This window comes from Malaya genurostris, chromosome 3 (assembly GCF_030247185.1).
Source record: "Malaya genurostris strain Urasoe2022 chromosome 3, Malgen_1.1, whole genome shotgun sequence".
Classification (NCBI taxonomy): domain Eukaryota; kingdom Metazoa; phylum Arthropoda; class Insecta; order Diptera; family Culicidae; genus Malaya; species Malaya genurostris.
Window position 1 is genome coordinate 279,299,928 of NC_080572.1, and position 24,336 is coordinate 279,324,263.

General features: G+C 36.5%; 1 protein-coding gene and 1 long non-coding RNA gene across 4 annotated transcripts in view; both read right to left on the reverse strand.

The window, feature by feature from the left end:
* The window catches only part of LOC131435362 (putative uncharacterized protein DDB_G0277255), a 48,003-nt gene that overhangs the window by 10,354 nt on the left and 13,313 nt on the right, over positions 1-24,336 (reverse strand). For all 3 annotated transcript variants that reach the window (XM_058603174.1, XM_058603173.1, XM_058603176.1), the window contains one exon: positions 8,574-8,814. In XM_058603174.1, the coding sequence (XP_058459157.1) occupies positions 8,574-8,814 (241 nt within the window). The remainder of the gene's footprint in view (positions 1-8,573; positions 8,815-24,336) is intronic.
* Positions 15,796-17,422, reverse strand: LOC131435363 (uncharacterized). The gene is made up of 3 exons (XR_009230486.1): positions 16,622-17,422; positions 16,491-16,558; positions 15,796-16,425 (listed from the first exon to the last, which is right to left on the reverse strand). It is a non-coding gene; the product is annotated as an uncharacterized LOC131435363 (long non-coding RNA).

The following is a 24,336-nucleotide window of genomic DNA, read 5'->3' on the forward strand; positions in this document are numbered from 1 at the left end:
CAAAATTCAGCAAAAGAACTCGCTTTACCGAGATATCAGCATAGAACTTTAACGATTTTCGGAAAGGAGCATGTTAATTACTGAATAGTCAGTAAAATTAAGTGTTGCCGATATAATTCGGCATTTCATTATGCCGAGCTCGAGAATCGGTTTTAAGTGTGCAGGTCTCTGAGATACCGGAAAATACCGATAAAGGTCTTTTGCTCTTTACATTCCGAACCGGTAAAAGAAGAATGCAGTAGCAATTAGAAAGTAACAACTTTTGGTAGCTTTGCCGGAATAGTAAATATTAGAAGACCTTCGTTTTCTAATCTTAATTAACGACTAACTTACAACTAGAATGTAATGTAATGTCGTATCGGGGTCGCGGATTCTCGAATATTCAACTTTCTGGTGGTAGGTCAGCAGTGGCCGGTGAACTGAATATAGCATGAGAGTCTTCCAGATGACGTTGGTAAATATCTATGTTGTCCGCATCATTCAGTCCGTGTGGGTCCGCGGGAAAAATCATCAGGCTACGAAGATTTGGCGGGTGGCCCGCAGCCTGGTCATCGACTGTAGCGGTTCTCCGTTGTCGGTGATGGTGATGTTACTGAAGAGAATGAAAGAGAAGTAATTATTGTGGAAAACGAGTTAAAAAGGGGATTCGACAGATATCTAATTAGTTGCCATCGAGATGTGAAGAGACGGGGGAAAGGAGAACGAAAAAATTAGTGACAAAAAAAAAAGATCTTGTTAGTTCCAATAAAGATGGTAGACAGGGACGGAGATCGAGAGAATCGGGCGGATGACTACGTTTTTGCCTTCTATACCGGTGTGCAAATTCAAAATACTGAGAACCGTACAGTGTTCAGGTTTAAAATATCTATATCTCAAGCATTTTTAATTTATTTTCCATATCATTACAAAAACTGCATTAAAAATATTTCTACACTTCGATTGGAGTAGATGAATCTATATCTATAAAATCATATTTCAGATAATTGGTGATCGAAACTTCAGTTAGCAACGAAAATCTTTGTCATGGTTTCTTCTAACAAATACATACAAGTTCACGGTTTCCATCAAATTTCTGCGTTTCAATGAGTATGTTCGCTTTTAATAAAATCACTCATACGAACCAAGATTATGTATCGCATAAACTTGAACTCTGTGTGGTTCAGAAAAGAAGTAAAAGTTCCTAACACATAGTTCAAACAGTCCAGGAACTAACCAGAAAAACATAATTTCGTGTGCAGGCATATTTTTTATTCATCAAACATTGGTCTAAACATCGACTTCCTTTGCGGCGATGACTGTCTTATTCGCTGGCGTGTCTTTCTCTGATCCGCAAAGAACAAGCAATCGCTGGGGATAGGTAATTGTGAACAAGGTGAATGAGGAAATAGATCTCAGCCCAATTCGTTTAATTTTTTCATTGACTTATGGCACGGTGCATTGTCTTGGTTAACGGTGACTCACTTTTTTGGTACTTTCTGGTTCAAGATAGTCGATGTTAATTTTACCTCGAACATCTAAAAAACTTATGCCATGATTGTTCCAGGTACCTGTTACGTTTTCAGATGGCTTTCCCAGTCTGAATCCTGGTATGACTCCGGATAAAAATAGTGGATCCATGTTTCGCCCACTGTTCCATACCAACGCATTCCATTTTATTGCGGCAGACTTTTGTTGATTATGAGCGGCCGTGTTCGAGATTCGTTTGGTGATGATTATTTTATGCTCAGATTTTCGTACAAGATCGTAAAAGAACTTCCAGTTCATGTGCTAACGATCTCAGCATGTCTAATCTCACGAACTTTGATTTTGCATTAATACATCACGATTATCAAAACTTGTTTAATTTTTTCCGGTTGACTGCTTCATTTAGCCACATTCAAAATAAGAATACCACAAACCTTCATTTTTAATTAATCCTAGTTGGGTAAACACTTCTCAAGCTATAGCTGGGCTTGCGCGATTTTCCCTTTAAAAAGCAATGTTTTAGCAACACACGGAATTCGTTATTTCCATTTTTCATAAATGAATTAGTAACGTCACTTATATGTCGATAGATTCAGTGTTCGTGGTGCTATTGATGAGAATTTAATCAAACTTCTAATTTACGCGTTTCATGAAAAGTTTTATAGAATCAATATTTTATTTATAAAAACGACTGCACTTTTTAGTGATAAATATCATTTCCATTAGAATACAGAAATACTTCGAAATAGTGGGTCTCCGCAGTATGAAAAATTACCCACCTGGGTTTAACATGTTTCACCGGCCCTGCTCGTATCCGTACTGTATTTTACAGTATCGTACTGTATTTTAGACTCAAATACTGTGTACTGTTTTTTACCGTCAAATCTACTGTATTTTAATTTGTACTGTATTTTTACACTGAAATATACTGTATTTTTCACACTGAAATTTGATACAGAATTTTAAATCTTCAACGCATCGAATTTCGATCTGTGGTAGTACAAGAACAGTAACAACACGTAGCGAATGTGAATGAGAACACAACAACAACACACACAAATTTTTTCATTAATAATTCTTGTTCAGAGCGCGTTACAACAATCAAGCGAAACTTTGATGATAAAAAAAAAGAAAAATGTCTCAACCAATAAGAAAATATACTCTAAATCAAAATCATTATCAAAAACATCCGCTTCTCAAAAAATGTTATTATTACGCACATTCTTCAGTTTTTGACGAATTTTAAAGTGCCCTAAAATGGAAATAAAAAATAATTGAGTTTATGAATCAGCTTTGAACGATTTGTTTAGTCTTGTTAAGACGTAGAGCCGTATTGAGTAAGTTTTACATGATATGCGAATACAACTGTGTGATTAAAATCGCGAAAAAGCTACCGCAGAGACGGTACTCGAACCCGAAAATAGTTCCTATCCTCCTAAATCGTTTTGCAATTAAGCTATCCTGCATGTGAAACATACAAAAAAACGTTCTTAATCCACCTAGCAGTGAGATGATACCTTTTTCTTTATCAATCCGCATGTGTTTTTTGCATGAATATTCTTCGGTGTTTCAGTTTTCATGGCATTATTCTAATGTCCGTCGTTTTAAGTGGCAATTTGAGATTTTAATCACTCATTACTCTGCAATGTCGAAACTGCAAATCGGATCGAATGAGAATCTAAAAGTGTAACAATCGATTAAACATTCCATGATATGTCGAAGTAATTTCCACTTTAGAGTTTAGGGTAATTTAAGGTACTTTCAGAGCCAGTATTCAGGAACCAGCATAGCCCAAACCGATTCGTATGGCCATATGACGAATAAATTGCAATATTTTTGAGTACAACTTTAAAGCTTTTCGGGATTGTCATCTTCTATATCGCTTTGAATTTTAAAACTTCATCATCCTACAATTCCAGAATCCAGAATTGTCCCGGGTTGGCGGTTCAATGCATAGGATGCTGGTCTTACAAGCCAGTTGTCGTATGTTCGAGCCCCGACCTGGAAGGATTCTTAGAGTCAGTAGGATCCATAGTACTAGCCATGCAATGATTCTGTACACTATGAATCGGCTGCGAAGTCTGTTGAAACAGAAAGGCCAACTTCCACCAAAGGAATGTAATGCCAAGACTTTGCTTTGCTTACAATTCCAGAATCGGAAGTCAGAATTGGATAAAATTGGATTTATTTTAATTTGAATTTTTGTTTCTGAAATTCGATTTGGCTTTTTTGAGAAAACGATTGAGCTTTGAGAAACGATTCGATACTGGAACCAGAATTAGAAATTCGGTGTTACAGTAGCCGAAGTCAGACAACTTCACCTGAGTAGCTGTATAGTTTAAATTTGTTTTAAAATGTTTGAAAATCATTGTAGACATCTTTGAGGAATCGTAGTGCGAATTAAATTTTTGGGTGCCCTCGAAACGAAAACTGAATACAACCAAAAATGAAATAAGTTTATTTTGTTATCTACTATCCAAATCTGCTAACTAGTTTTATACTAATCGACCTGTATTTCCGAAACCGGAAGTTGGATCTGACTGAAAAACAAGATGTTTGATAGAATCTTAAAACTTTTCATTTGAATCTTAGATGATTCTTAGATTTCATTTGAATCTTAGATCGGTTCAATCATCTACGAGAAAAATGAGTTACACAGTTTTAATTTCGTTTCACATATGCATCCTGTAGTTCTGGAGCAAGAGGTCGGAACCAAACATATGTAATTTGTCACACACGCATTTGCTGATCTCGACGAACTGATTCGAATGGTTTATGGCTGTTATGTTTTTCCAGTATTTATTGCTGTGAGTAGTTTAAATCAATATAATTATGGAATTGTTTTCAACTCGAAAATTCTGCCATCATCTGGTTTACATATGGCATATTCGAACGATTATGTGGCCAAAAACCGTGCTTAAATCGGTCCGAGGCAAAATATCATGCTGTACACATTCTTTTGGGTACTTAGAAACAAATGTATGCAACAGTATCAAAAAACGTGTTTTATGTTACTCCCAAGCATTTCTTTGCCAGACAGCGCTCAAAACTTTTACTGCTGGAATAGGGAAAAAAAGTCGCTTACACAAGAATTCCGATATCTCCGTTCGAAATGGACGGAGTTTGACAATCTATGGCTTGTTGGATAGGTATTACCGTGCGGAATCTAAGTCTGAAAATATATTCTGTTTTCAAGGTCAATTGTGACAGATACTGTCAAAAAACTGAAACTTTTGCTATAAAACTTCGTATAACTCAAAAAGTAAACATCCGATCTCAAAACCATTCAATAGCGTACTGGGTGACGGGGAAACCTTTTATTTGCGACTAGTTTGATCAAAATCGGTCCAGCCATCTCTGAGATCTCGACCTCTTAGTTGACAACACACATACAGACACACACACATACACATACACGGACATTTGCTCAGTTCGTCGAGCTGAATCGATTAGTACATGACATTCGGCACTCCGGGCCTCGGAAAATTTTTCTTAAGTTTGGGCGAATTCTATACCTATTTTTTATATTTATAAAAAAAAGGTAAAACGGATTAATTGAGGGCTGCTGAAACACCTTGCGGAGGGATTGTTATTGAGAAATGACTACAAATGAACGCCGTAGGGCCCGAGCACAGCTGAACATACTCAGTTCTTATGTTCAGTTAGACTGTTTGTATGTGTGTCTCACATGTAGGATAGTTTAATAAGCAAAACGATTTACCCGTATTTGGCTTGCTACGGGTTCGAGTCCCATCTCTGCGGTGGCTTTTTCGCGGTTTTCATTACACAGTTGTTTTCGCATGTCATTTTTTCAATCTGTTTTCCTCGTAAGAGGCTGATCAAATTTATTTGCTTTTGTTTTTTATTCACTATTTTTAGAAAAAAGCGTACTGTAAAATGTACTGTATTTTCAAAGTCGATGTACTGTATTTCCTTGATTTTTACGCCAAATGTACTGTTTTTCGTAAAAAAAATATACGAGCGTTACACATAGTAATACCTTTTCTAATTTGATTTATATTCATCTCTATGAATTCTTTCCCTTTAATTCTGTCTCTGCGTGCATAGATCTTCATCCAATAGCCTTGTCTTCCCACTCAGTTTAGTTGAAAATGACTATTAGGATCGTTAGTGTGTTTACTAGACATCGCAAAGACATTCGGAATTAAAAAGAACTGATTCTCAAGCTTGATTTGTAGTGAAAGTGTTTATTGGTGGTTTTACTAGCACTTCTTTAGTCGAACGTTCTAATTTGAAAGTATTATTGGTTTTTTGAAAACTGAATGCAATATACAGAAGGCATGAGCCATTTAGATTAATTTGCTTGTCGTACAACACGTTTTCTAAGTATTCTAATTTTAATATATCATCCAATGTGTTTTATCAAGTATGACTGGACTCTTCTCTGGCTGTTTTTTATTGTGATTTTCCGTTTTATTGTGAAACAACAGTTACATTTTCACAGTTATGTGCACCTTGTATGAATTTGGGAGTTAAAAAATAAGCTTTTTTTCCCCTTCAAATTATCAAAAGTTACATTTTATCCAGAACAAAACAAACAAATAATCAAATCTACGGGTTTTGGAATTATTACGTCAAATTTTTCACGCGATTTTTTTTTTGCACGGTTTCCGCAATTAACACGGTTTTCTTTTACACGGATTTTTTTAACACGGATCGTAACCCCCGTGTAAAAAGAGACCTTAGTGTATTCCTTTGAAACCTTTTTAGGTCACATAATGGGTGTACTGTTTAAAATCTTTGAAATGTATAGGGTAAGTGCTCCCTATTTCATCTGCTCGGATTTGTAAAACCCTGGTTTAGCCACTAAAATCACTACGGTTTTTTCATATTTCTGCTTAATTCGCCTTGCTCCACATGGGAAATTGATTCACATTCCTTGGAAGTTAAAATAATATTAAAAAACCTTCTTAATCCACCTAGTGGTGTGATAATGCCTTTCTCTTTCTTCAAAACAGTCTCATAAAAACATTTTTTATCTTTTTATTAAAAAATTTGTGACACTAATTTGGGCTCATTTTTGACACCAATTGATTCAGATTGAATCGAGTAATTCACAAAAGCATTCTTCAGTGTTTATATCACATAGTAGGCATCATTTTTCCAACCAAGCGCTTGACATTTTTGTTGCCTATTTGTATGAGAAGAGTGATGCTAATCTAAAAAAACCCTTCTTAGTCCACTTAGTGGAATTTTCATACATCTTAAAAAATCAGCATAGGGGAGGAGGAGGGCTTGGTTGATTTACATGAAATTTCCGAAAACGAAAAAAAAAATTTTGATGCCAAAAGTCTTAGAATTGCATGAAACGTCGAGATTTATTGTCATCTCGAAAAAAAAAAATTTTTTAATCGACTTTTTTATCAAAATCAAAGTCCCGAAAGTCGATTTTTTCAAAGAAAACAACTTTTTAAGATAACACTAAATCTCGACGTTTCATGCAATTTTTAGATTTTTGGCATCAAAAAAAATTTTCATGTACTCCTATGCTGCTTTTTCAAGATCGAAAATTTTCAAACTTTAACCGCTGGGCAGCACCCCTTACCCATGTCCGATTTAGCTCAAATTTTGCATGAGGACTTTTTTCGAAGTGCTTAAACTTTTGAGCACTAGAGCTTTACGAAATTAGAGGTGATCCCAAAATATTGGCACCCGGTAAAAGTCCACGAGCGGTAAAAATCCACGTGTTTTGTCGGTTACCTCACTTATACCATCATATCTCACAGCCATTTGATTCACTATCTTGATCAATGGCCCGATAGTAGCTTTCAAACGAGCCTAAGTGTGTTAAAATCGGATCAGCCATCTCTGAGAAAATTGAGCGGTAAAAATATCTTCGGTAAAAATATCTTTCGTTTTAAATTTAAAATTTTACTGTGCAGTTAATTTGGAGAACTTAAAAAAACAAAACAAAAATTGTTACTTTTTAGGCATTAGTCCTTCTAAAAACAAAATGCAGAACCAGAGATGCCATTTATACAGATTTATCTGTATTGTATAGATTTTTGCGTTCGCATACTGATTCAAATCCTACGTCCTACGTCATCCTCGGGGTTATGTCTCTAACATTACATATTACAAGTTTATTTTCAATTTGACATTGCTAATTTACATAAATCGGTTGTCGAAATCCTTTTATTTTGAAAAAACCGGACTGCCAATGTAAAACAAAACCTTCACTGTGTTTCACAGGTTGGTGTACCCCTTGATGACCTAGTTTCATTATATTGTAGGTCTATAAAATACACCTTTGAAGATCACGAAAAGTTTAGAACGAGTGGAAATCAAGTGTGTTTGTTTAAGGCATGGATTACAACAATGTATTGAATCGCATGTCTATTGTCTAGGTAATGTCGAATTTACGATGTGTTGATGTTTAGTTTCGCAAAACTAACGAAAATGTCAGCTCTTGAGGTTTGATGCAAAAAATGAACATGCTGACGACCAAACCTTATATAGTGAATATGAAATCTGTTATATTACACTGGTTTTATTTGTTTCTTTTTTTTTGCGTGGCTCATAAAATAAACGGTAAGGAACACTTTTCGTAGGTACGTTCGAATGTACAAGGAGAAATTAAATTATAAAAAAAAACGCATTATAGAGATTTCAACATTAGCTTCATGCGGCTCTTCGGCCCAGAGAAACTTTCTGACCCTAAGTGCGGGGTTGGGAATCGAACCCAGGAGGCTGCGTGAAAGTCATCGACTAACCCATTGCGTTATACCCGTTCTAGAATTTGAATTAAAATATGACATGAATAGGAGGACTCTATAAAAGAAAATTTATTTATTTTTTTGTGATGTTCCAAAAGGCCCTCGAAACACAATTATGCTTATATCCAGAAGTAAACTACACCCAGATTAGTAACTCCGTCGTAAGCCACCCTAATTTTCCAAGTTTATGGAAAATTCTTCCCCGCTAACACTTTCGCTCTGTTTTGTGCAGGCCAAACAATCAAATCAAATCTAGCAATTTATCATCGGTGACCCGTTTTTGTTTTGCCGCTAGATATCAGGCACTGTGCGCTGTCAGACAAAACTTAAATCGATTCCGAAGAATAGGGCAGACAAACAAAAAAAACTTACCGAACTCTCCGGTTCCGTTTTTAGGTTGCATTGCTGCTGTTGCGGTGCTTGTTTTTGCTGGTCGTGGCTGTTTGGTGGTGGGTGGCAAGCCTCACGCTGCATCACGGAACATTCCGTATCGCTGATGCCACCATTGTCGGACGAATCCTGCTGAACCGTTTGTCCTAGGAAGATCTTGATGTTGATACGGGCATCCTTGTCATTTTTCGGAGTCTTTTTGGTGCAATCGTTTCGCTCAGGGCTATTAGACAGAAAAAAAGTTGAAAATATAGTTCCGTTGAATTAGCTTCGAATGTTTAGATTGATTTGCGACTTTCGAAATTCAAAACTGAAAATGTGCTTAAAGAATTTTTTTATGATAATGCAACGGTAGTGGGAGTGATGATGATTCTTCCAAGTTTAGCTGATGGTAATAATGACTGAGACGAAAATAAAGTGTTTAAGCGAAGCACCGCTCCAAAAGCAGATCGCGTGTCTTCGCTTTAACATACATCCACTTTGAATAAATGAGGTGCTTGCATTTGTCGTCATTGTGCCGTTGTCTGTTGGAATACAATGCAAGATATCGGAGACTTTTTTACTATAATTCGACAAAATTAGTTAGTCTTTAAGCATAACAGACTTACTTTTCCCCGATAATTTGAAAAACATATTAGAAGCATTTTATACACAAACATCTAAAGTGATAGGTCAATTAAAGTTGCCACCCATCATTTCTTGAACTATACTCTCATTTAGTTTGTTCAAATAAAACTAAACACACTGTAGACTTTTTTGATACCCAACATTACGGATTGGCAACGAACAGTGGAAAATTTATCATAATTGGAAAAAAAAACTACTGCACGGAAAGACCGAAATCAGCATTTTGGCGAAAAAATTAGTTGATTTTCTGATTTTAATCAGTTATTTTTCGAGACAATTAAAAAAATCTTACTTTTGCTAATTTAGATTTATTAATTCCTATTCCCTTAAAAATAATAAAATATTTGTTGAAATGGCTATTTTTTTTAGTTAAATTCACCAATTAAACGTGCTGTCATTTCTTAGCTAAGGCACGCTTCATACCCATTCAACTAATTTTTTAGTTGAAATAGTGAAATATTGGTTTCTGCAATTTACAGCTATATAGCGCTCTGTCACCGAAAAACCGTTATACTGTAATGACTACTAGCGACTAGATGGCACACTACTGCCGAAAAGAATTTCAGTCGCGGTTATCTTTTCTATATTGGAAGATATAAATACGACATTGTATTGGAGAAAAAGACATTCATTCGGTTTCGCGAAATCGACTCTCTCACTGAAAATTTTGAGTACTCGGAAAACAAAAACCGAATACAAGTAGTACACCGGACGGCGTAGCCCGGAAGGTTGGAAGATACAAAAAAACATCATTTGACATGTACAATTAGAGAGCAACATACGAAACTCACTTCACTGTTCCGCGTCTAAACAATTTGCTAAACAGTTTCAACAAGACTTTTAGCTTTTTAATGGATTGTTTTGCTTTGGCACTTCTCATGAGTTGTTGGCTAAAAAGCTTGTTAATAAAACCAACTTCTTTTTTGTTTTCTTTGTCCTGTCTTTCAGTAATGATGGTGATAGATAAATAGAAACAAATTTTCTGATTTTAATAACAAAATTTGTTGTCAATGAGAATTTCGTGTTGAATAGAAATATTGATGGTTTGTGTCCAGAATAATCACCAACTAAACACATTCTCTAAAAATAGGAGTTTTTTCAGCATAGTAAATTCTCAATTTTAACTAAGTTTGTAGTTATTTTGGAAATTTTGTTGTTAAAATCAACTAATTCAAAAACAGTAATACGAATTAGGCGCAGAGCTAATTTAGGTCGTTCCGTGTGGAATTTGACTTGCTTCAAATGCATGTAAATTGAACTACAATAATTTGTGACAATGTTTATTTATTTGATGCGGGTGCGACCAGTTAATGTTGTTTCAAATAAAAAGATGGCTTTTTGGTCAATTGGTTTCTCGTCAAAACATTTATTTTTCGTTGAAGGCTTTATTTATTTAGAACTGAATCCGTGTTGATCACAACTCATTGCATTTCCAGGCAATGAAAGAGCCGATATTTTAGCCAAATGGGGAGCTTTGGAGGGTGAAATTTTTGAGCGACCGATTGCGTTCAACAAACGAACGTTAGACGCACATCTCCTTCGTATTGGACTCTCCGAGAATAATCATTGTGCTTGTGGCGAAGTTCATCGATATATTGATCATGTCGTTTGGACATGCGTGAAGTATCTTGATTTCAGGTATCAACTAATAAATTCTTTGCGTATCCAAAGAAGACTACCCAATGTCCCAGTTAGACATATTCTTGCCTGTCGTGACCTTCGTTATCATTTCATTAAGACATTGGAGTTTCAATCTAATATTTTTTGCCTTTCTCTATAGAAAGGTATTAGAATTGCTGGACAAACCGACTTTTGAACGGAGCCTCGGAGACCCATAGTGTTATATACCATTCGACTCAGTTCGACGAGATCGGAAAATGTCTGTGTGTGTGCACTATTCGAAGATATTTATACGCGCTCAATTTTCTCAGAGATGGCTGAACCGACTTTTACTTTGAAGGTAAAGGGTGGAAGATCTAAGGTAAAGGGTGGGAGATCTTTTTCTAGAAAAATTCTAATTAAAATTCAACACGAAATTTTGAAAGAGAAGGTTAAAAAATTATATATCATTCAGAGCGTAGAAATTTTGGAATGCTATAACCTTCACTTGAAACTAGCGAAACAATATCCCCAAGGCTTCGAAACTTTTCTAAACAAAGTAAAAATTGCAGAACATTGCGAATCCGAACTCAAACGAATTCTTCTTCATAAGAAATTCAAAGTACAATTTTTGGAGGATTTTCTTGTAAATCGTTCATCTCAAAATTTTACCAATGAACAAACTAATCTTCTAAATCTTTGTTTAAATTATGCAATTTCTTCAAATGTAAATCTCGAACAAGTTATTATAGACATAGAAACAGGTTTAAATAACTGTGATCTTACCTTTCCTCAAATTAATGACGCCAAAACTATCGTAGCTGACGTCTTTAAAGGTACTTCTTTGAATAATCAGCAAACCATAGATGAAAAAGAACTAGTGAAACAATTGCGAGAAATGCCTGTTTTTTATGTGAAGGCTGACAAGGGAAATAAAGTAGTTATTATGGACAAACAAGATTATGACAACTTGATAACCCAAAAAATTAATGATGGTCCTTATAGGAAACAACGAACCGACCCCCTTCCTGAAACTATAAAAAAAGTGGATTAAACTTTTCTTGAATGTAATCCAAATTTCGATATCAACCTCAATTACCTCAAAGTTCCTAACCCTTCTTCACCCAAAATCAAAGGACTGCCAAAGGTTCACAAACCTGGTAACGAAATAAGGGAAATTATTTCTTCAGTGGGAGCCCCTACCAAAAAAATCGCCAAATGGCTAGTAAAAGAATTCCATTCTATGCCAAAAAAATTTTTCAGTAGATCAGTCCCCAACACACAAGAATTTACGACTCAACTTCAAAACTCTGGTGAAATCGAAGAAGACGAAATAATGGTATCATTCGATGTAACCGCCTTATTCCCAAGTGTCCCGGTGAAGGACTCAATCAATCTATTGGAAGATTGGTTACTTCAACAACGTAGTAACATAATGAGAGTGAGGAGTACTCGAATCGATGAAAATTTGATTTTGCGAGGAAAGTTTGTCCAGATTCTGTTCCTACGCATAGCATTATTAGGGAATCTTCTTCAAATGATGATTCCATTGATAGCCCCTTTTCAATGATCGAATTTTCCATGGCACTCATGTCTTGTAACAATAACGCTCCTGGGTTGGACAGAATTAAATTCAATTTGGTGAAGAATCTGCCCGACCTCGCAAAAAGACGTTTGTTGGAATTGTTCAACAAGTTTCTTGAGCAAAATATTGTTCCACCTGACTGGAGACAAGTGAAAGTTATCGCCATTCAAAAGCCGGGGAAACCAGCTTCCAATCACAACTCATATAGACCCATTGCAATGTTGTCCTGCATCAGAAAATTGTTCGAAAAAATTATTCTACGACGTCTCGACACTTGGGTCGAGACGAAAGGTTTGTTGTCAGATACTCAATTTGGCTTCCGAAGAAATAAAGGGACGAATGATTGCCTTGCATTGCTTTCGTCTGACATCCAAATTGCCTTCGCTCAAAAACAAGAAATGGCCTCTGTATTTTTAGACATTAAAGGAGCATTTGATTCAGTTTCCATTGATGTTCTTTCAGACAAGCTCCACCAACATGGGCTCCTAGCGGTTATAAATAATTATTTGCACAACCTTTTGTCAGAGAAGTGCATGTATTTTTCACATGGCGATTTGGCAACATTCAGAATTAGCTACATGGGTCTCCCGCAAGGCTCATGCCTCAGTCCGCTCCTGTATAATTTCTATGTAAACGACATTGACAGCTGTCTCGTAACCCCATGTACACTAAGACAATTGGCAGATGATGGCGTAGTTTCAGTTACTGGACTCAAAGCAATTGATCTGCAAAAACCATTGCAAGATACCTTAGATAAATTGTCCGTTTGGGCTGTTCATCTGGGTATCGAATTCTCTGCGGAGAAAACAGAGCTGGTCGTCTTTTCAAGAAAGCATGATCCCGCGCAACTTCAGCTTCATATGATGGGAGGAATGATCCAACAGGTTTTGACTTTCAAATACCTCGGGGTGTGGTTTGATTCCAAATGCACGTGGGGAGGACACATTAGATTTCTGATAACAAAACGCCAACAAAGAGTAAATTTTCTTCGAACAATAACAGGATCTTGGTGGGGTGCTCATCCGGAAAATCTAATAAAATTGTATCAGACAACGATACTTTCAGTGATGGAATATGGATGCGTTTGCTTTCGTTCCTCTGCAAACTCTCATATTATCAAACTTGAGCGAATTCAGTATCGTTGTTTGCGAATTGCTTTAGGCTGCATACATTCGACACATACAATGAGTCTTGAAGTTCTGGTGGGAGTTCTTCCATTGAAAGATCGTTTTTGAGGGCTTTCGTCGCGACTGCTAATAAGATGTGAGGTACTGAATCCCCTGGTTATTAATAACTTCGAAAAATTAGTCGAGCTTCAATTTCAAACAAGATTTGTGACAGTATATTTTAACCATAACCATATACCATATAACAGGAAATAAACCCTTCAAGATATATTCCTATCCGTGTCAGCCTCCTAAATGTCCCTGACTCAACTTTATTTTTCGACACATCCATGCAGCGCGAAGTGCGTGGAATCCCGGATCACCTACGCTCTATGGAAATCCCAAAAATATTTTCAAGCAAGTTCAGGCATATTGACTCTGAGAAAATGTTTTACACGGACAGATCGCGAATTGAAGAAGCGACAGGGTTTGGTATGTTCAACAATAATGTTTCGGCCTCATTCAAGCTTCAAGAACCTGGATCTGTTTATATAGCAGAGTTAGCAGCAGTTCATTATAGCTTGAATGTAATCGTCACATTATCTCCAAACCATTATTTCCTCTTCACAGATAGTCTGAGTGCAATTGAAGCCATTCGCTCAAACGATACTGGCAAAAATGAACCGTTTTTCTTGGGCAAAATAAAACAGTGTCTGAACGACATATTGAATAATAATTATCAAATCACAATAGTTTGGGTCCCGGCTTATTGCTCCATTCCAGGCAATGAAAGAGCCGATAGTTTTGCCAAACGTGGTGCTATTGAAGGTGAAATTTATGAGCGACCGATTGCTTTCAACGAATTTTATAGCGCGACTCGCCAAAGAACACTTGCCAGCTGGCAAGCTTCTTGGGATATAGATGATCTGAGTCGATGGATGCACTCAATTATTCCTAAAATATCGACAAAGGCATGGTTCAAGGGGCTGGATGTGAGTAGGAACTTCATTCGTTTGATGTCCAGACTCATGTCCAATCACTACACGTTAGATGCACATCTCCTTCGAATTGGACTTTCCGAAACTAATCATTGTGCTTGTGGCAAAGGCTATCGCGATATTGATCATGTCGTTTGGACATGCGTGGAGTATCGTGATGTCAGATCTCAACTATTAAATTCCTTGCGTACCGAAGGTGACTATCCAATGTTCCAGTTCGAGACATTCTTGCTTGTCGTGACCTTTCTTACATGAAACTTCTTTATCATTTCATAAAGACAATTGAAGTTTCAATTTTATAATTGACCCTTTAGAGGGTTAGTTCTGACTCCTACTGCGTCCATTAGTTCATCCAATAGCAAAATTTTAATAAAAATGATGTGCTGATACAAACAAACTCAAAATAGGTTACGAAATCAACAACAAAATGTATAAATATTTCAGCTTATTTTATAATTTATAGCAGTTAATCGCTTGGCTCAAATAATGTCCTTAAGTAGATTTAATAATAAATAACGAAATAGCTAATATGATATTTAAAAAATAAGAGGAAAATGTTTTATTAAACTCAAATCGCTGTGACTATATTAGTATTATATTAGGTTAAGAATTCTATGTAAAAGTGATGATACGGCGAAGAAAAACTTATGTAAATTGCCTTAAGAAATAAACGTATTTAGGAAAAAAAAAACAACGTAGTAACAGTTTATGGAAAAGCAAAGTAAGGTCATATCTGAACCTAACTCTGTAGCCCACCCTTACCGATCCCTAAAAAGCATGCAGTTTAAAGCGCCACTTCCACTTGGGAAGACTGCATGCCGCGATGTGTTTGCCCGGATGAGACTCTCCTTAGGGCGAGTTCCCGAAGAAGGTCGACTCAAAGATAATTCAAGATCGGTCAAGATAGGCATACCAAGAATCAGTATCCAAAAGACGGGTAGATGACCCTATTATCAGCCAGCAGCAATCATCAATACCTAATCACCTTCCGAGAAATAGCGGTAAGAGATTTACCCGTACTCAAAGTCATCATCATGGGCAACGCAGCTACTCGCCCCCAGATGGCGTAAACCTCATCGAAGCTGAACTTATAGCACACGTTCAAATCCCACGAAGTGGAAGACGGCTAACAACGCAAACTTGACGAAGCGACACAAACGTACGAGAATGGACTAAATGATTTCCTAGCTACCTCGGTAATATAAACATATATCTTGGGAAAGCAAACAACATTTATTTAAGTGAAAATCAACGGGTTCTATTGCATATTATATAATTGGTTTCACGATTTCTATCTAGGCCTATCTACTATTCGTGTGCGTGCTTTCTCTCCCTACTCGTGCTCATTGACCATTTTTGTGCTTTACTACTATATGACGTCACTCCTTCTCTCTCGATACCATGTGCTTCGCACCCGGGTGACTAATCGTATGGGTTGTGTGTGGCGTTCAAAGATGGTGTCACAAAAACATGATGGCCGACACACAACCCTCAACTTATGGACGCGTCCCTATCACTCGTTTCGAAACGGGAATTATCTATATGCTCTCCAATACTTTGTTTAATTACGGTGCGGGTTCTTTGGACGCCGCCCTTCCAAATAAGGTAGAAAGAACGATACGACTCACCAATAGGTTCGGCTGCTGCTGCTGCGATCGATCGGTTCGGCATGGATGCTGCGATCGATCGTTGTTCGGTTGACGATGACGTTTTTGGTCGATTGGGTGTGGGTGATCACATCACCACGCAGATTCGAGCCGACGGTTGATGGCTCTAGGATACGTCCAGCGGTCAGTTGACGGTCCGGCTTGCTTCCGGCGATGTAACGGAGGCCGGGTGTAGAGTTCGCCGCACGCGTGTGGTTCTGATTGTCCGCTTCTCCAGTCGTAGCTGTGCAAATAATAGAGCGTGCCGTATGGCTATTGCGACGGGGTCATTAGCACATTCGTGAGGTCAATGGCATGAACATTTTGAGCACAATTACCTTCTTATTGTATTTGCACACGCTATTCTTGCACGCACTACCGACGCTATCGAAGCTATCTTTATAATCTATTCGAACGGGAGAGACAAACATTTAGACAAAATTCACGCACGCTTGCGTCACTATCTTACTTTTCACAACTTTGAACCGGACAACAACGCGAGCTTCCACTAGGTTTGGCGAACTGAGATGAAATAACTTACGTTGTGAATCCTCAGATTAGGGAAGGTAATCTCGTACGACTTAACCGGAAATACGTAATTTCCCGCTAATCTCTTCGGGCAACTTCGGAAACCAATGACCCCACTGACTGTTTCATTCTGTTAACCAAATCTTGGCGCCATCCCTCCCTTTCCATCCTACATCATTCGTGAAGAATCCTCGTGATTTTCGCCTTCAGGAGAGACACAACGGATTATTCTATTTACCCGATTTAAAGAGGGGAAGTTTATTAGAGCGTTGCGCAAGGCTAACGGTTAAGGTTATAACTTCGGGCGCAATCAATGACATGGGTCAACTAAAGACAACAAAATGATTGCTGAATACGATGGGAACGCTACATAACACCCCCGCGAGTTTTACGAAAATTTGGTTGAAGGAGTAAAACCAAATTTTCGTAACCGACAAAATAAATAACATTCTAAATCTAACAATTCCTTAGATTATTATATACAAATTCAACTATCCTAAATTTTATCACTATCGCATAGTATTGACTGTTGGAATAGAACGGTAAATAATTTCGACATTCCGCCCGCCACCCCATTGGCAGTTCTACATATATTACGCATACAACCATATGTATCCCCCGATATGGCCTTGAATTTAAAACATTTCAATTTTAAAGCAAGCCGATCCCCATACAGCGCAAACAGAAATGTTCGGCACATAGGCGACACTTATTACCAAATAACTATAACAGGTTCATTAGATCTCTGGACTACTCCATTCGTATGTTGGAAAGGTATCCTTCATCTAATTCACCGCACTGTATTGTTTCGAGACACCTCCAGAACCTTTACTGGACAACACTCTCGATCAATAACAAATACCCCCTAAACGTACCCCCAGACTGTGACTCTTACACCGAAATACATCGGTCAGTGAGCCAACTGCCACAATACTCCCATCATGATTCATAACCCGTTGTTTCCGTACTGTTTCAACGCCGGAGAATATCCGACCACATGAAAACAAACATTAAAACAACATAAATATTCCCTACCATCACTTAACATTATGTTCTTTACAATCAGTCGGTGTTGAACAGTCGTTCGCACCGCACGCGTATAGCTCTTGGCTCCTGGAATTTTTTTCTGGCTACCTAGAGTTTCATTGATTCAAGGCTTCAGTCTTTTTCAAGGCTACCTGAATCACTAACTAAGTGACTAAGTGATACAAAGAGTGATATTAGAGTGACTAAGTGATACAAAGAGTGATATTAGAGTGACTAAGAAATTAATCAGCCTTTTTTAAGGCTAGCTAGGAGTCTAATCGAAGACTAATTTAGCCTAGTTAATTTAATTTAAAATTTCATTAATTTCAAAAATGCCTGCGTCCAACCGGAAAGGCAACAAGCCTAAGGCTAAAAATAATTCAATACGGAATAAATCACAATCCGTTATTCAACATTTTTCTAATAACATTCACGATCTTATAGAATCTGAATGTAAAAATAAAAGACAACGGACGGATTTCCCTTCCGTTGATCCTATGCCGTCTAACAATATTTACGAGATTCTTCCTGAATCCGATTGTAGCGACATAGAAGAAAATTCTTCAAAAATTCCCAAAATGGACGCTTGTCGTTCTGGGAAGAAACATCAATCTATGCCACCAGTGACGGTGATGATTTCCGACTTCAAAGCATTCCGTACTGAGCTTTCTACTTTTCTCCCGGAAGTAAAAGTCTCATTTCAAATCGGACGAAGAGGAGAATGTCGAGTCTTGGTGGATGGATTGGAAGATTACGAACGTCTTATTCGATATTTGTCCGAAAAACTTCATAAATTTTATTCATATGATATAAAATCAGACAGACCCTTCAAGGCTGTCTTGAAAGGATTATCAAATGATCAAAGTATTGATGAAATTAAAAATGAACTAAAAGAATTGCTTGGTTTTGCCCCTTCCCAAGTAATACTTATGAAAAAAAGAGCGAATGGTACTTCTAAACCACGCTCTGGAATTTCCCATGAACTTTACCTAATACACTTCAATCGAAGTGATGTAAACAATTTGAAAACTTTAGAAAAAGTACGTTTCATTTCCCACATTAAAATTCATTGGGAACATTATAAACGGCATAATCGTATTGCTAACTTAACGCAATGTCGTCGTTGCCAAGGCTTCGGTCATGGAACCAAAAATTGTCATATGGATATACGGTGTTTGAATTGTGGTAAATCGCATTCGAAAGACGTTTGTTCAATGAATGAAACCACTGATAAATTTTCATGTTCAAATTGCAATGGAAATCATAAATCCAATTATTTGAAATGTCCTGTCAGGGAAAAAAATTTTAAACGCTCGTTCGCTTAGACAACAAGTCAAATCAACGACCTTAAATTTACAGAATATACCTGAAAATTCTTCTAAGGCACCTGCCAATTCGTCTTCTAACGAAAACAATTTATTGACAGGTAGATCGACCTCGTCATCATCTTCTTCTAATGTCAGTTATGCTGGTATATTAGGTAGAAATCTATCTCCTATTTCTTCTAATGTAAATAATCAAAACACAGGACCGCCTTGCAGTTCTTCTTCTAACGAAAACAATTTATTAATAGGTAGACCGGCCAAATCATCTTCTTCTAATGGCAGTCTACCTACAAATATTCCTTCAATGCCATTCGCTTCTTTAAATGAAGTCGATTTAGGCGATATAACTGAAAATAAAATGATCTACCTACAAGATCAACTTTTTCAAATGATCATCCAAATGAATTCGACTTCATCACTTTTTGAAGCATTTCAAATCGGATGGAAATTTGCAAATAATATTATAATGAATTTAAAATTTAACAGTGATGTTAAATAATTATTTGAATATTTTAAATTGGAATGCTCGATCTTTGAAATCGAATGAAGATGAATTTTATAATTTTCTCAAAGTTCACAAAATTCATATTGCCATTGTGACAGAAACTTTTCTTAAACCAAATGTAAAATTGAAAAGTAATCCACATTATGTGGTTCATCGATTTGACAGGTTTACTGGAATTGGTGGTGGAGTTGCCATTTTTGTCCAACGGCAAATTAAACATCGAATTTTACCTTCTTTCAATACTAAAGTTATTGAAAGCTTGGGAATCGAAGTTGAAACCATTCATGGAATTTATTTCATCGCTGGAGCATATTTGCCATTCCAATGCACCGGCGAACAATTAAATTTCTTTAAAGGCGATTTGCAAAAACTTACAAGATATCGATCGAAATTTTTCGTAATAGGGGACTTAAATGCTAAGCATGTCCAGTGGAATTGTAGGCAAAATAACAGTAATGGTAAAATACTTCATAATCAACTCTCAGCTGGTTACTTTACAGTTCTTCATCCCAGTAATCCTACTTGTTTCTCTTCCGTGAAAAACCCGTCTACAATTGATCTGGCTCTAACAGATCAAAGTCACATTTGTAGTGAACCGATTACTCATGCTGATTTTGACTCAGATCATCTTCCTGTAACATTCAGACTTTCCAACGAAGCTATAATTAATCCAATTAGTTCTATTTTCAACTATCATAGAGCTAATTGGTTGGATTACAGATCTCACATTGAAAATCATGTGGATCATGAAACTATTTTAGAAAATTCTGCGGACATCGACACAGCAATTGATAATTTGAATCATTATATTATCGAAGCTAGAAATCTTTCAGTTCCCAAAGCTCAAACTAAATTAAATTCTCCTATCATCGATGACAATCTTCAACTGCTCATTCGGTTGAAGAATGTTCGTCGACGACAATATCAACGTTCTCGTGATCCTGCTATGAAAAACATAGTTAAGGATTTACAAAAAGAAATTAAACATAGATTTACTCTTTTGCGAAATGAAAATTTCGCTAAAGAAGTTGAACAAATTAAACCATATTCTAAACCTTTCTGGAAACTTTCTAAGGTTCTTAAGAAACCTCAGAAACCAATTCCTGCTCTCAAGGAAGGAAATCAAATACTTCTTACAAATGGTGAAAAAGCTCAAAAACTTGCTCAGCAGTTCGAGAGTGTCCACAATTTTAATTTAAACGTTGTGAGTCCTATTGAAAATGAAGTCTCACTGAAGTATGATCATATTTCAACCCAAGTGTTATCACACGATGACATTATTGAGACGAATTTTGATGAAATTAAATCAATTATTAGGAAACTCAAAAACATGAAGGCTCCTGGTAATGATGGAATTTTTAATATTCTTATTAAAAATCTTCCCGATGTTGCCTTGAGACTCCTGGTTAAAATTTTCAACAAGTGTTTTTCATTAGCTTACTTCCCAAAAAGATGGAAAAACGCTAAAGTAATTCCTATCCTAAAACCTGATAAAAACCCAGCAGAAACATCAAGTTATCGCCCAATTAGTTTACTTTCTTCTATCAGTAAACTTTTTGAAAAAATTATCTTGTTAAGAATGATGACTCATATAAATGAGAATTCAATTTTTTTACCAGAGCAGTTTGGATTTCGTCATGAACATTCAACTACTCATCAACTTGTCAGAGTAACGAACATGATAAAATCAAATAAATCTTCTGGGTTATCCACTGGAGTTGCTTTTCTAGACATAGAAAAAGCATTCGACAGTGTTTGGCACAAAGGTTTAATAGCAAAAATGTCTGATTTCCAGTTTCCTATTTATTTGATCAAAATGATTCAAAATTATTTAACTGATCGTACTCTTCAGGTTAGCTATCAGAATTGTAAATCTGAATTGCTACCCGTACGAGCCGGTGTTCCGCAGGGTTCGAGTGTAGCTCCAATCTTGTATAATATTTTCACTTCTGATCTTCCAAATCTACCCGTTGGTTGTCAGAAATCGCTATTCTGTGACGACACAAGTCTGTTAGCCACAGGTAGAAATCTAAGAGTGATCTGCAGTCGCCTACAAAGAAGTTTAAATATTTTCAGTGATTATCTGTCAAAATGGAAAATTAAACCAAATGCAGCAAAAACGCAATTAATTATCTTTCCTCACAAGCCAAGAGCTTCTTTTCTAAAACCAAACAATAATCACATTCTCAAATTGAATGGCTTGGAATTGACATGGTCTGATCAAGCTAAATACTTAGGTTTAACGTATGACAAAAAACTCACTTTCAAGGATCACATTGAAGGAATCCAGGCAAAGTGTAATAAATATATTAAATGTTTATATCCTCTTATAAACAGAAATTCTAAGCTCTGTCTAAAAAACAAATTGTTAATTTATAAACAAATTTTCAGACCAGCCATGCTTTATGCGGTACCAATTTGGTCAAGCTGTTGTTCCACCAGGAAGAAAACGCTTCAAAGGATTCAGAATAAAATTCTGAAAATGATTCTGAAGCGTCCTCCCTGGTTTAGTACAAATGAGTTACACAGACTCACAAATATAGAACCATTAGATGTAATGTCACATAATATTATAAGCAAATTCCGACAAAAATCGATGCAATCTTCAATTGAATCGATTCGCTCTCTGTATTAGTTAGTAAGTTAGTATATAAGTTCCTTTTCCCCATTACACAATACAAGTAGGTTTAGAATTTTCCCTGCACAAAAATCTCAGAATTGCGGAAGCAAATGATGTCTTCATGGTAATAACCAAATCATACATATATAACAGGGCTGAAAAGTCACCACTTGTGGCTGAACACCCAATTTAAATCTTAATAATTTAATTTTAACTCATATTCCAATAAATAGTTATTAAAAAAAAAAAAAAAAAAAAAAAATGTTCTTTACAACGAAATATTTCGCCTACACGAACATAACGAAAATGAGAAACTTTAACTCAACCATAAAAAAAAGCTCCGAAAGCTTCTCATATTACACCAATACATGGAACTACCACTACGGTACCGAAACGAAATGTCAAAACGAAGCTGAATGTAAACAGAAGTGCATCGTGTTGTGAAGTGAAAATTTGTTTTTCTTCAAATTCATGGAAAGGAGGTAAGTAACTGTCGAACTATCTTGTTAATGATAGATATTTAACCGGTGAGTATAATTTTCATATACCTAATCATTTTTTTTTTTATTATAATAGCAGGATCGTTGCCGGTAGCTGCCTACCGCAGGAAGTCTTCCCGGACAGCAGAATTTTAGTCTAAAAGGAAATGGTTTTGAAGAAACCAGCAGACACTGCTAAGGAGAGTTGGATTCCAGTTGCAGGTGAGTTTTTGAACAGATTTTCATCAAACTGTTTTGTAATTTTAGGAGCAACAAGACGCCAGGAAAACGGTCACGAAAGTTTCTACAGTGACCCCACATTTTTCAGCTAGTTTTTTTTGTAAATAGTGTTGGATATAGACACTATAGCCAGGATTTTTTTTAATATAACTAAACACGACAAAATCAATAATCGTTTTTATAATGAATAAATATCGATGAGAGGAAAAAAAAACATCGAAAAAAAAAATATCACAGAAAAAAAAATCACAAGCATGCAAAAAAAAAATCATATATACATATATATATACGGCATATAAAAAATACAAATATGCAATATATAAAAAAAACGCATAAAAAAATAAATATGCAATATAATGAAAAAAAAAACGCATAAAAAAATAAATATGCAATATGAAAAAAAAAATTAGCATGCAAAAAAAAACATGCAAAAATAAATAATTTGATAAATAATATCTAATAAATAAGTAACAGAATAACAAAAATATTTTTAGTTCTAAGTAGCAGGCTATATATAATAAATCACAGGGTTAGGTACTAACTTAGAATTAGGACTCGATGTAGTGTAAAAACACTAACATTATTTATACCGAAAGGGAAATATTTACAAATGTTGGGGTGATTGTGACTAGCACAACGTCCCTCTATCTCGGTCTCGGGAAGTATATCGAACTAATCCCGACAGGCAGTCCCACCTGTCCTCGAACTTTCCCGCGAATTTCTATCGGACTACGAAAGCTTTCCTTCAAACTAGTTGTTACTGCCAGCTCGATTGACTTGTGTTTGCTCGTCATCGACCTTGTGAAGGTCATCCGAGTCTTATACGGTCATCGTCCAAGCATCCCCGATCTTGAACTCTCGCTAAGCTTCTCATTGCTGGTACCCCTCTTCAACGCCTCATTGGCTCGGAGTTTCTGGTGTTAAATAGCTCATCGTTCCGGCTAACGCCAAGAACTCGCTCTGCTTTCTGGTCGAGGGGATAGGCTATACGCGCAATAACAACTAAAGGAAGGATCGATTTCCCATTCCAAAATTCCAACTGAACGGTTCCAACCCAACGTCCCAGTAGCTAATTGATATTCTGGGCTATACGTTTCATGGTTGTACGTATTTTAGGCCACCAGAGCTTGCGCGTCATGGTGCAGTTGTCTCCAGTCACTAAGTGAAGGATACATAGCCCGAAAAATATAAAACTCTAATGAGTCGAGAGGAAGGATATTGGTGGATGAAGCTTCTTCAGGTATCTGCAATTAAATATTCCTAATCGCTTCCCACACAAATCCTCTAGGTCGTAACAGTGTGATCCCACGATCCGCTTAACCACCGCAGGTACGTACTTTGGTGCCAACTTAGAGCAAAACCCTTTGCCTTTGTCCGATTGCTCCGTATTTTTCTTAAGCACTTGTTCTCCTACAGAGTAGGTAGCGCAATTAACGTTCGATCGAAGGTTGTAATATGTCG